The sequence below is a fragment of the Chenopodium album genome, chromosome 12 (assembly GCF_948465745.1).
Source record: "Chenopodium album chromosome 12, dcCheAlbu1.1, whole genome shotgun sequence".
NCBI lineage: Eukaryota > Viridiplantae > Streptophyta > Magnoliopsida > Caryophyllales > Amaranthaceae > Chenopodium > Chenopodium album.
This window is the reverse complement of record NC_137845.1, coordinates 54565402-54578741: the sequence shown is the minus strand read 5'-3', so window position 1 is coordinate 54578741 and position 13340 is coordinate 54565402. Positions and strand designations below refer to the sequence as shown.

General features: G+C 34.6%; 1 protein-coding gene across 1 annotated transcript; it reads left to right on the top strand.

The window, feature by feature from the left end:
* Positions 1-1950: 1950 nt before the first annotated feature.
* LOC145571390 (uncharacterized) lies at positions 1951-13340 on the top strand. Its single transcript, XM_081630432.1, has 3 exons — positions 1951-3426; positions 3520-3543; positions 11449-13340. The coding sequence occupies exons 1-3, from the start codon at positions 2210-2212 to the stop codon at positions 12650-12652; spliced, it is 2445 nt and encodes an 814-aa protein (XP_081486558.1). The 5' UTR covers positions 1951-2209; the 3' UTR covers positions 12653-13340.

Here is a 13340-nt window from a genome sequence, read left to right as displayed (position 1 = left end):
CCGTGTAATTTTATAAACATGAATGTAATTTAGGGACAGAGGGAGTACAAGTTTATCACCAAGGGGTCCCACTTGAGGGACAAGATAAGGAAAATTCTTCTAACGAGCCCATGAGATTTGATCCCTAAACCAGGAGTTGAAGACCGATGTCACTATTATACCAACCCAATCTCTAGCTTCATCAATCCCTTTCTAGTTTTGTAGTCGTGATGAGACTAAATAATACATTAATACTACTTCAATACAGCATCAAAAGTTAGCATGTAGGCTAAAGTAGCCATTTTGTATTGAGGTAAGACCGTGAGAGGTTGAAAGTAATTACATTGGAAAGCCGGGTCGATTTGTTAGTTTTCCTAATGTTTATTTTTCTCACTTTTTTTTGAAAAAATAAATCACAAAAAATGGAGTAGAGTAGAAGTGTTGTGGTAATTATACCCAGCAATCCAGCATATTCATTATATTGCTGTAAGTTATACTCTGTTGCCATAGCCCATAACCATTGTCGAAGTATCAATGACCTTGGTGGACCATATTCATAATGCCCCTCTCTTGCAACAAAAAATTATCCCTTCCATTTTTTGCTCACTTGAAATTAGGGTTAGAAAGGTTGAGCTAACCCAAAACTTGCAAGTTCATCTTGGGATTTTTTAATCCATTCAAGTTAATGATTTAACAAGACTAACCATATTAATTAAATGAGTTATGTTAAAGGTTAATTTAGGCTTTTAGCCCCAAATATGATATTTAAAAATGTGACTAAAAGAAATTTTAAGAGTAAAACATAATTATTACGGAGTAATAACAAACTCAAATTATGCAAATTTTTTGTGAAATCGTTTTTTAAATTGTTGAAATGTAATTAGTTTTAACACAAGATATGGTGTTAAAGCAATTGCTTACCTTTTGATTTACAAACCTACAAGGATGAATTTTCTTATATCCTTCCCTTTCCCCTCTTTCTATGATGGAACTTCTTCTTCCCATAAATAACAAAAACAAAAATAAAGTTTTATATTCCATATAATAATAGCTGTACTCTAAGGGGGTGTTTGGTAAGTGGGAATTGAGGGTGGGATTTGGAGTTTTAATCCCAATATAAAAAATAAGTCTTGTTAAGTTAGTGGGAATGGGAATAAAAAGGGGTTTGGGAAATGGGATTATTTATGGGTGACTTCCCACCATTTTATCACAAATTCTTAAATGGACCTGGTTCACACTAATTTATTGTGGACTACTAACAATAGAGAGAATATAATTGTTTTATTAATAAAAAAAAGATTACTATATTAAAAAAAAGTTACTATATTAAAATAAAGGTTAGTGTGACATTAAAAGTTATAAGAGGTTAATTTTTAATGAAATTTTTAATATAATGGTCAATATGAATAATAAAGACCACTATGTTAAAATTAGGTCACTATCAATATAATGTCGTATTTTAACTTCATAATAACATTAAGGTCACACAAGTATTAAAAAAGGTTACTATGTTAAAAATAAGGTTTCTATATTAAAATTAGGGGTCACTATGTTGAATATAATGTCAGGTATGTGTGTAAACTTTAGGTCTACAATAATATTATTGTGGATTAGGTCCACACAAGATTTTCTACCATTTTATTATCTAGGGAGGATAGGTAATAAATGGATGAGAATGGGAATAGGGGGAAAATGACATTTTTGCCATTAATGAAAAGAATGAAATAATAATCTTAGTCCCCTCAAAAAAAAAAAAAAAAAAAAAATCTTAGTAAGGGTATTTTTGTAAAATTATTATTTATTCCTTATATATTCCCACCCACTATCCAAACAAAGTATTGACATATTTTCGCGTATTCCCATCGATTAATCCCCAAACTCCCATTCCCACCTTTTAATCCCCAAACTCCCATTCCCACAGTATAAACACCCCGTAAAAGAAATAGATGAATAATACGGAGTGTCATTTCATCCTTATTCATTCTATCCCATTTCTTCCGTACTCCTTTTCCCAATTGTTTGCCCTATAGAAAATAATACGGAGTACCATTTCATCCTTATTGCACGTTGCAAGAAAAGGGAGAGGAGTGGTCTTGCATTTTGGGGTAATCAAATCTTACAAACATCTGAAGGGGATTCATAGAGAGTTAAAGAGATGAAATATATAGTACTTGTAGTTGGAGCTTGAACGAGTTATATACGAATACAAACAACATATAAACGAGTGAAGATGATGCGACTGAAACGGGGGAGCTACTTCTTCAATGGCGTCCAAGCTCTCAACTTCATCCATGGTTTTCGGCGCTTTTTACGCTATTCAAAATCATCTTCTTCCTCAACTGAAGCTATTCCATCTTCTTCTTTGACGAATTACTTGGTTGAAGTTCTAGGGTTTACCTCTCAACAATCTCTCTTCACTTCTACCAGGCTTGCTCAGCGTCGGAAATCAGCAAAAACAACGAATGTAAGTACTGATTGGTGTAATTGGGCTGGTAATGCTAATTTAGTTACTAATTTCTTCAAACAAAATGGTTTTGATGAATCCCAGATGAGAAAGATCATCTCTGTTCAACCTCGACTTTTATTGTCTAATGTTGATAAAACCCTAAAACCCAAATTTGAGCTTCTTCGGGAGATCGGATTTTCTGAGTCTGATCTATCTAGGACTATAGCCAAAAGACCTACATTGTTATGTATTCACTTGAATCCTGTAATCCAAACTTTGAGGCAAGTTTTGGGTAGTGATGGGAATGTGCGTAAGGCTCTTAGCTCGTCGTCTATTTTTAATCGAGGCTTCTGGATCAATAATTATAAGAATCTAACTACGAATGTTGAATTGTTGGAAAAATATGGTATCCCATATGATATAATCCGGAAACATGTTATGCAGTGCCTTGATACCTTTTTTTTAAGGCCTATAACGTTTGAGAATTCATTGATTAAGGTTGAACAGAAGTTTGGGATTTCTCGAGACTCAACCATGTTCTTGTATGCGGTCAGAATCCTAAGGAATTATAGTGAGAAGAGTATTGAGTCTAAATTTCAAGTTTATAAGAGCTTTGGATGGACACGATCTGATTTCATGGAACTATTAAGAAGAATTCCTTCTTGCCTAGGACATTCTGAAGCAATGACTAAGAGGAAGTTGAGTTTTTTCATGAGTGAACTGGGTTACCAGCCTGCTTTCCTGATGTCAAGAAGTGCTTTCATGACTTGTAGTTTGGTAAAGAGAGTAATGCCGAGACATCAAGTCTTTCTGGTTTTAAAGGAGAAAGGTTTGATCAAGAAGAATTACTCTTTTTACCATACTGTATCGATGAATGAGTCTAAGTTTGTTAATAACTTAGTACTACCATATGTGGAGGTTCATGAAATTTATGCAAACCATGTTGGTGTTGATGCAAAGCTGCTAACTCAAGGAAGAGCAAATTCCCATTTCAATGTATGAACCAGGGTTCCGATGCTAGTGGATGATGGGTAAGTGCACAATGCTTTTGTTGTCAACTAGTTGAATTTCATATTTTTCAACATATGAACCAGGATTCTGATGCTACTGGATGATGGGTAAGTGCACAATGCTTTTGTTGCCTGCAGCTAGTTGAAATCATATTTTTACGGATTACCATAACTGTTGCCCTAATGAAACAATTTTATCACGAGGCATCAGTTACCCACATTGTTAATTTTAAACGAACTGAAATATGCTGCTTAGACGAATTCATTAAAAAAATCCTCCATTTAGAGGCTTTTGCTTATAGGGACAATAGTGCGGGTTGTTTCTGCCCTCTGCAGTTCTTTATGCTCATATATGTACAATAAAATAATTTCTTTGCTTGTAAGTGAGTTCTCTCCTTAAAGCTCATGATACATCTCTTTTATATCTGAACTCTCTGTTCTGATCGCTTAAATTAGTATACAATCCTTGTTTTATTTGCAGGCAAATATTTGCAACCTGTTTTATGTTTGTTTTTTTGCAACCTGTTTTATGTTTGTAATTGTAGTATGCTTGTTCTAATAAGTAGTCTTACCTGAAGATTTTCACTATTCTGATCAATTTGTTATTGAGAAACATTTTCAAAATATTTCAAAATTAGGATAAAGTGTAGCTTTTTCTTACCTGCTAATAGAATATTGAAAAAACATGTTGGATTTGATGCTTTATATGCCTTGTAGTACTACTTTCCTGTATTTTGTCAAATGCAGTGATTAAAATACAGTCTTGATTATAGAATTTTGGGGCAGTTTTTTATATTTCTCTTGTTATCTGATGGATTATGGCCGGGTCGCAAGATAGGAGGATTCACAGTAAGTATAAACACTATCCTAAGGACTACTATAATCGAGAGCAACAGTAAGCAGAAAGAATTAATTCCTTAAGTACTATAGAACAGGGTTGGTCCTAAATCCTTGCCTTAATAGATGGAGCATGGAAAAGCCTGAAGGGAAACAAACACGGGGAATGGGAAGCAGGTTCATAGGGGATCAGGTTTTATCACAACGCTCTAACAAGGTTTGTGCAATTTCCTCCGTACAAACCAGCAGAAGCTATAGCAGCCCTCCACGCAATCAAAAGCATTGAGGATCTATCAGCAGAGCAGTGATGGAGACGGATTCCAGCAACCTAATCCAGATAGATGCTATGAGAAGAAATTGATGCACCACCGGAGTGAAACAATCATTGCTAATTTACAGCAATTAGCCTATAATCTAGCCTCTTGTACTTTTAGGAAAGTTAGTAGAGAAAGAGTTGAGAAAGCTCACTCCTAAACAAGTTAGCAGTCGAAGCTAGAAAAGGGCCGTAACCCCTTCTCTCTTTCTGTTTTTCATTTTGTGTTCTTCTATGTTGAAAGAAAAAAGCTGCTCACAAATAGATAGTACGTTGTACGTAAGTAAGAGTTAGGATGCAATCGAACACGATAACATAGCTGATAGAATAATGCTGCATATCACATAAAGCCTTGGTGATCTCTCCAATTACTTTGCGAATTAGTCACATTAGGACCATAAGGTATGGGAGGAAAAGGGGAGACAAAAATTAAAGAATTAACAAAAGACTGAACAACAAAGAACAAGCTATTATAGAACTATATCACCAAATAAACAAACATTTTTTCAACTCACAAATTAATCATCCAAACAAAAGGAGGAGACAGAACAAACATATAGAACTTCCAATCATGTGCTAACTATGAATTTTGATCCCATAATTCTGCAACAAAGCTACATTTGGCATCAAATTTTTGGAAATACAACAAGTCTCCTTTTTTTCGCGATTTCTTCAAAACTTCAATGACATGGTAATCACAACCCATAATCTTCTTCAAATCTTGGATTGCAAGAACAATCTGAAGACTAGCATATAAAACGAGCATACTATCTAAAAGATGGCAATGGACATGGGCATCAATGACTTAACTCGAATTCCTTTATGACGAGTTTGATAACTCTTTGGAAATATTTAACGAGATTATGGAAATAGTCATGATGCTTCATAGGTCTCGTAAGATTCACAAGTTTGTCTTGAACTCACATATAAAAGGTTATGAATTCGACAATTGGATTGTGTCTTCTTGTTTTAGTGATTAAGCAAGTAGAGGAAACTTGCTTGGATTTCCTTATTATATATCATCCTACTCCATACTTGCTGCCTCCAGAAATTCTCATGTGAATCGATAAAAAAAATAAGCTTAAATCTTTGCCAAGTCTCCCCTGTTACTGTGAATTTGAAATCACTTTAAACGACACAAGATCCCACTCTAGGATAACTGGCAATCTGGCATGACAATTTCTTTCATAAGATCTCTAACCATGCCAAAAAAATTTGCCATGCCAATGTAATCGATGTTTAGTGAGGCATGGTGAGCGATCTTATGAAAATAAAATAAAATTGTCATGCCGATTATCTTAGAGTGGGATCTTGTCTTGTTTGAAGTGATTTCCAATTCACAACAGTAGGGGAGACTTGGCAAAGATTTAAACTTATTTTTTCCATCGATTCACACGAGAATTTCTGGAAGCAACAAGTATGGAGTACGATTGATAACTTGTAAATCCAAACAGAGTTCATCTACTTCTTTAATTACTTAAAGAAATAGACGCAATCTAATTATCGAATTAATGAAACTTTTATATTGTTAGTTCAAGTCAACCTTGTGAATCTTACGATACCTATGGAACCATCATGGTTGTTTCCATAAACTCATTGAACCTTTCGAAAGAGTTATTGCACTCCTCATAAAAGGAAATTCGAGTTTAGGATCGAGGCCCACTGTCCATTGCCATCTCTAGACTATACACTCATTTTATATGATAGTCGGAGATAAAAGTTGAAGGATCTACTTTGACAACATCACTATAATCGGAACCAGAAAACCCCATCTTCAGAAAACTTCTTAGGTATTAGGATTTTATCAACTGTACACCACAAAATTCAGGGGTTAGCAATTATTGTATTTTGTATATGTTTTTATTTTCCAAACCATTTTGTTTAAGAATTTTAATAATTGCATTAGCATTTTCAATGAAATTGAATCACGAACCTTGGACATGTTGATACCAAACGAGCTCAGCGGAAGTACAGAGAGCATGTTGCCTGGAAAACCTTAGACGTTCAGCCAAATAATGCCTAGAAAAAACCTTTTATATATATATATATATATATATATATATATATATATATATATATATATATATATATATATATATATATATATATATGTTTGGTTTTGTAGGAAAATTAGGGCATTTTATTAAATTAAGTAAAGCAAAATTTCTCAGCAAAATAGAGTGATAGAGTTAGAGCTGGGAAAATACAAATTTATAAGGATTGTATTGTATATAAATTAAAGGGTGTTATCCAGGGATAAAATAACGCGGTTTTAGGAGAGGTGTTATCCAGGGATAAAATAACGTGATTTTAAAAGGGGTGTTATCCTAGGATAAAAATAACGCGGTTTTAGAAATTAAAGGGGTGTTATCCAAGGATAAAATAACGCGGGTTTTAGGATGGGTGTTATCCAAGGATAAAATAACGCGGGTTTTAGAAGGGGTGTATGTTATCCAAGGATAAAACAACGCGGTTTTAGGAGAAAAAGGTAAAACTGCTAATGGAGTTAGTCATTTTCTCCTTATATCCCAAATTATACCTAATTTGACCTTGATATACTTAAATTATATATCATGTTGTTTCGGACTTGATAGATATTTTATTCATAATATTTGACACAAATTTAGTATATATTTCGTATATTTTGTTTTTCTAAAACGGTTAGGGAGTGACATCTTGTAAGTTGTAAACTTGTAACACTGTATATTGATTAATAATGACATACACTTATTTTGAGTAGTTTTCCCGAAATCTAACCAGACTATTTTGAAGGTTATAACAGGATGAATAGTGAAATTTGAAAACAAGTGTTTTTAGGCTAAAAGTGGCAATAGGGTCACTTGGATTCGAGATGAACTCTTTACAATCAAGTAATGTTTATATCAATTTTTTTAAAGTCTTTTGAGAGGAACAAAACAATTTAAGTTTAGGTTATGTTCTTGTCAAAAATTCAAAAAAAAAAAAAAAAATTTAGGTTAGGTTTAGTTCAATTTGTTAATTTTAATTTAATAGAGCTCGTGAACAATGTATTATAATTTTTTATTTATATATATTAAATTGTGATTTTTTTTGTTTTAGTATGCCCCACCTATTTAAATTCAACGGAGCTTGTTACCCAAGTCGCACATATGATTAATGGTAGGTGAGTCTCCCAACAAAAGTTTTTAGCATTCGGTGAGGCTCAAATCAAGACCTTTCTTAAACGACATCAAACGACTTATCACTTAAGTCAACTCTTGTTCGCGAGCTTAAACGAATCAAACGCATAATAGTTCAAATTGAGTTCATTTGGTTAAATTTATGTTAAAGCTCATTTGTATCGATAACGAACGAGCTTTGATTTGTTCACGCCCTTTCTATGAACACATAAGATCAACTTATTAGATATTCTTATGTGCAGCTAAAGAATAAGGTTTTAATACTATTCAAATCTGAATGTCTTTTTGAGGTTGATTAGGTCAAACCAACTGTAATCATAAGAAGAAAACAAATTGTGCTAATTACATTTAATAATGCCCCAGGTTGCTAGTTTGTACTTGTTCAGTTTGATAATCTTGTTGTTTTTTTTTCTTAATGTTTAATAATCATCTAAAAATTTTATACTTTGAAAAATATTTGTATTAGGAGAATCGTCTTCATCAATATTTTGTATGTTATGATTTAAATATATTCAACAACTATTGATTATTTAACATAAATATAATTTTTTTTTCTTCGTCAAGTCGAAAAACAATATGAAGTTTTCAAAACTTCAAAATTAAAGTTTCTACATCGTAACGAATACTACAATTAAAGATTAATCATTTTATCCAATTTAACTATAATTTTGTTGGATAAAAAAAATACAATAAATAGATAGCTAAGGTGGTAATTAAGACTTAACTGTAACTTATTACTTGTTGATCTTGAGTTCAAGTCTTTGTCGAAACATTTTTTAGTTGTCCAATCAAAAAAGGCGATAGGCGGCACGCCGACACATGTTGCTGACGTGTCATGTCATGTTTACATTATTAGGTTGGTGGTGGTTAAGCTAGTGGTTGCCCGAGAGATGAGGTGGTGGCAACTTTTGTTGAGAATGAGAACGAAATAGCCCTACGAATTATATTAAATATGGGTATGAAAAGTAATAACAATTATAAATAGGAACGTTGTTTGCATTATTTGGTTGGTGGTGGTTGATCTAGTGGTTGCCCGAGAGATAAGGTGGTGGCAACTTTGTTGAGAATGAGAGATAGTTACGGATTAAATATGGGTATGAAAAGTCATAACAATTATAAATATGAACGTTAGTAAGTAAAATAAGCATCATTTGATGCGTCCCCTTTTCATATGAAATTATTGAATAGCTTTGACATGGTTTTATAAAAAAGGCGATTTTGGGTTGGGCTAAGCCACCCCGCTGCCAACCAAGCCCAAACCGTAAAGCCCAATATCGCTAGGGTTGTGCATGCAGCCCCTAAGGATCACTGTTTTTTGTGGTGTGGCTAGCCTTATACCCCATTTTGTAGTTTTATTTGAGCACATTATTGGCCCATGAGCTAGCACATCAAGTTGGCTAGTCTACATGCCATAAACCCTAAGCTCAACCTAGCTTTCGCCTTGTGTACTTATAGAATTGTTAGTGATTGTTGACATGGATGTTTTATTGGTCTTGAGTATAAAGAAATGCTTTAGAGATCTAGAACCTTTCACAAGTTCACCCAACCCGAGTTTTTGGACTAGGCCCTTGGAAAGTGGAGGGGGGGGAATCCTTATCCCAAAGTGTCTCTAATTAGTTTTGATCCCACAACGATGCAAACCCTACTAGTTAATTGTTACCAATAGACCAAGCTTGATAAATCAGCATAATGGATACCACAAAACTACAAAAACACTAATACATTAACCTTTTTTCATAGAAAATTGTGGGCCAATTCATGGATCACCTTACGGGTTGGGCTAGCACATATGTTAGGCCAACTTATCCCCTTATACCCATATACCTGAACATGCTTGGAACTTATTTTTCAAAATGAGCCTGACCCGTTATAAGTGGGCTAGTCCGTGACCTATGCCTAAACAATCATAATTTAAATCTTGTGGGCCAAGTCACGACACGACTCAAAGCCATTTTTAGTTTTATGCAATAAAACACAATCTGGACAGTTTTACGGTTCAACAAAGTTATTTTACACACTAAAGATGTTGAAGAAGTTGGATGTTACTTTTTTTATTTAGTAATAGTTTCAACGCAAGCAAAAATGAAGCTTACTTGATCAATCAACATTTCCTAATTTGTATTGAAGCAACGCTCATTCCGCCATCTCCAAAGTTGAGAACAATAAACACTCGAGCCCATCATCGTGGGCTATAGCTCATTAATATTTAAATGTATCCAGTCTGTAAACAATATAAGGTTCACGAGCTGAGTCGACTAGCAGCCAGACCTAGCTTTTGCCACAATGCATATAATTGGGCATACTCTTAGTACATACATGCTTGACATTTTCCTCAGCCTCTTCACAGATTAGGCATCTCAGATCATTGGCAAGAGAGCAAACATAACTATTTTTATTAGGCTTTAATCGCCAGCAAAAGAATCATATTCTTTGTGGAACAAGCATCCTCCACAATCCACAAAATCATTTCATTCTCAAGCGACCTCAAGAGATGCTCCATCCTCACTTTGAATTGTCGCAATGACTGATCTAATCGTGAAAATATCAGAGAAGGAGCCATTCCAAAACACCTCAACACCCAAGTACCAATTTTTTTTTTTTGACACAACACCCAAGTTCTTATTATATCGATTATCGAACACATACTTCACACTTGACATGAGAAAGACGATCCTAATTAAATCCTATGAAACCCGAATTTGACTCTATTTGCTATTGACCCTACGAAGTATGAAGTACAAAGTATTAGGGGGTGTTTGGTTCAAGCATATTAGGTATAAGGTATGGGTTTGTAATGATCAAAACCCATATTTTGGGTTGTTTCTAGAAATTTCATTTTTCAAAACCCATACCTCAAACCTCCAAGGTATGGGTATTTGAAACCCAAGGGGGGAGGTGGGGTATGGCTTATATTAAGGATGGAAATATCCAACGAATGATCCGACCACCCGGTCCATCCGCTTTATTAAACGGGTGAAAAACCCGGTTTATATGGATGAGAGGCGGGTGACGGGTGAATCGGGTGATGGATCGGGTCGGATTCGGGTGGTGGTTAATCCCATCCGTCACCCATCCATCCATCCGTTTAGTATTATAAATATTCTTATTTTTAAAAAATAAATATAAATATCTTATACATATACGAAGTATAATATTTGCATATTAGAAGTTGTATGGTACGATTATATTTTATTTTTTATGTTAATATTTGACATATCACAATTATTTTAGAATAATTATTTTAATATTAAAGGGTCAAAATAGTTTTCTCAAGTTTTTTTTTTATCTAAAATTAATTTTTATTCACCCACCCGTTTACCACCCGGCCCATCCGTTTCACCCGCGGATGGTGGATGGATGGATTTCGGGTGATGTATTATGCGGGTGACGGATGTATCGGGTGAAACGGATGGATGCGGGTGACGGAAGCGGGTGGAGCTCCATCCGATCCATTTCCTTCTCTAGCTCATACCCATACCTTTAGGTTTAAAATTAAAAAAAAAACGATCATTCCTAAATAAAAAACAAACACATGAAATCGAGTATCAAGTTTCAACCCCATACTACCCACGTTTCATTCCTCATTACAAACTCATACCATTGTTTGAACCAAACGTCCCCTCAAAGATTCCTAAAAAAAAAAAAATAAGTATTTCAAAGCAAATTCCCACAAAATACTCGTAAAATGATAAAAATTGGGTGCAGTTGCAGAAGCATCAACAATGGCGTCCGAGGAATGTACTCCTACCTGCCTCGTTTCTGGCACCTTCCATTGTTGTACTCAACATCAACCAAGGAAGGTAACCCTTCTCTCTCTTCTACTCTGCCCAATTTATTGGTCAATTCTCTGGGTTTTTCTCCCCAACAATCTCACTCTACTTCCGCTAAGCTCGCAGTGGCGCGGCAAGCTGTAGGGGCGACGAGGGTGAGTGAATTTGATACTGTTGAAAATGCTATTTCTGTAATTAAGTTCTTAAATCAACTTGGGTTTCAACAATCTGATATTAGGAAAATTGTTTGTCGATTTCCACGGATTTTAGTTGCTAGGGTTGGGAAAACCCTAATTCCCAAAATTAAGCCTCTTAATGATTTTGGTATTTCTGGGTCTGATCTTGTTCAAACCGTTGTTATAAACCCATCAATTTTGAGCACACAGTTTGGTCCTGCAATTCATGCTTTTAGGACTGTTCTGGGTAGTGATGATAATGTAAAAACTATTCTCAAGCGATGCCATGCAACCTATATTGGAATCTATGCTAAGTATTTGATTCCCAATATTGAATTGTTGCAAAATTATTGCAGCATTCCTATTGACAAAATCCGGAAAGAAATTTGTCGTCACCCTAAACCTTATTTAGTGAGGACTGATTTGTTTCAAGATAACTTGACTCGGGTTGAAAAAATTGGGATTTCTCGAGACTCTTCGATGTTCAATTATGGCCTTCAATTGATAAGTGGCTTAAGTGATAAGAGAATTGAGGATAAGTGTGAAATATTTAAGAGCTTTGGATGGACTCAATCTGATGTTAATACATTGATCAGACGAAATCCTATGTGCTTGACAGCGGCTGAGGCAAAGATCAAGGCAAGATTGGATTTTTTGATGAACCAGCTGGGTTTTAAGCCCAAATTTCTAGTATCCAATATTTGTTTATTCACTTGTAGCATTGAGAAGAGGTTATTGCCTAGGCATAGAGTCTTACAGGTTTTGAAGGAAAAAGGTCTTATACAAATGAATTACTCTCTTGCAAGTGCTGTCAAATTGAACGAGTCTCTGTTCTTGAAAAGGCTTGTTATTCCATTTGAGGAAGTGCATGAAGTTTACGCTCTGATGACAGGTTCTACAGTAGGGTCACTCACTGGAAGAGGATTTCCAAAGATGACATCGAATTCCATTGCTTCTAGATAAGAGTGCAATGTATTAGGTGATATTTAATTTTGATACATTTACCACGCATTCTTGCTGGAAATGAACTGATTGCAGTGCTCTGATGTTACAACTCTTAATTATAAGAAAGAGTATTGACTTCAGTAATCTTCAGACTACAGAAAGGTCTTAGACAAATGAATTACTCTCTTCCAAGTGCTGCCATCTTGAATGAGTCTGTGTTTTTGAAAAGGCTTGTTCTTCTATTTGAGGAAGTCAATGAAGTTTATGCTCAGCTGACAAGTTCTACAGTAGGGTCTCTCAATGTGGTAACATTTAAAAGCCAATCTTAAAGGTGTCATCAAATTCTAGTGCTGCTGTATGTTAGTCAGTGCATATGGCATCAGGCAATGATAACCTTGTTATTTTTATCAGATTAACTTTCAATCTTCTCGCAATATCGTTTCCTTGTTCTGAGTAGCCTTCATATCTATCTGTAGGAAATGAACTAGGAAAGGCTGTACCATTATATTTGTGAAGGTTTCATTGCAATGCCATTTTTTGTTGTTGTGCAATGAGTAGAAGTTAAGTGTAATGTATGCTGTATTGCTTTAAATTAAAAGCTTGATTATAGATTTTTTCTGTAAGGTTTGGACTTAGGAACTCCAAGCAATTGGTTCTAAGTATAAACAACAGATAATTATTATGGTTTGTGGACTGTGATTCTTGA

Bases quoted from the DNA above. Each gene is read 5' to 3' on its own strand.
- LOC145571390 (XM_081630432.1), top strand. From the start codon at position 2,210: ATGATGCGACTGAAACGGGGGAGCTACTTCTTCAATGGCGTCCAAGCT. The intron at 3,427-3,519 runs AACCAGGGTTCC...CATATGAACCAG, and splicing joins AATTCCCATTTCAATGTATG to GATTCTGATGCTACTGGATG. The intron at 3,544-11,448 runs GTAAGTGCACAA...AATTGGGTGCAG, and splicing joins CTGATGCTACTGGATGATGG to TTGCAGAAGCATCAACAATG.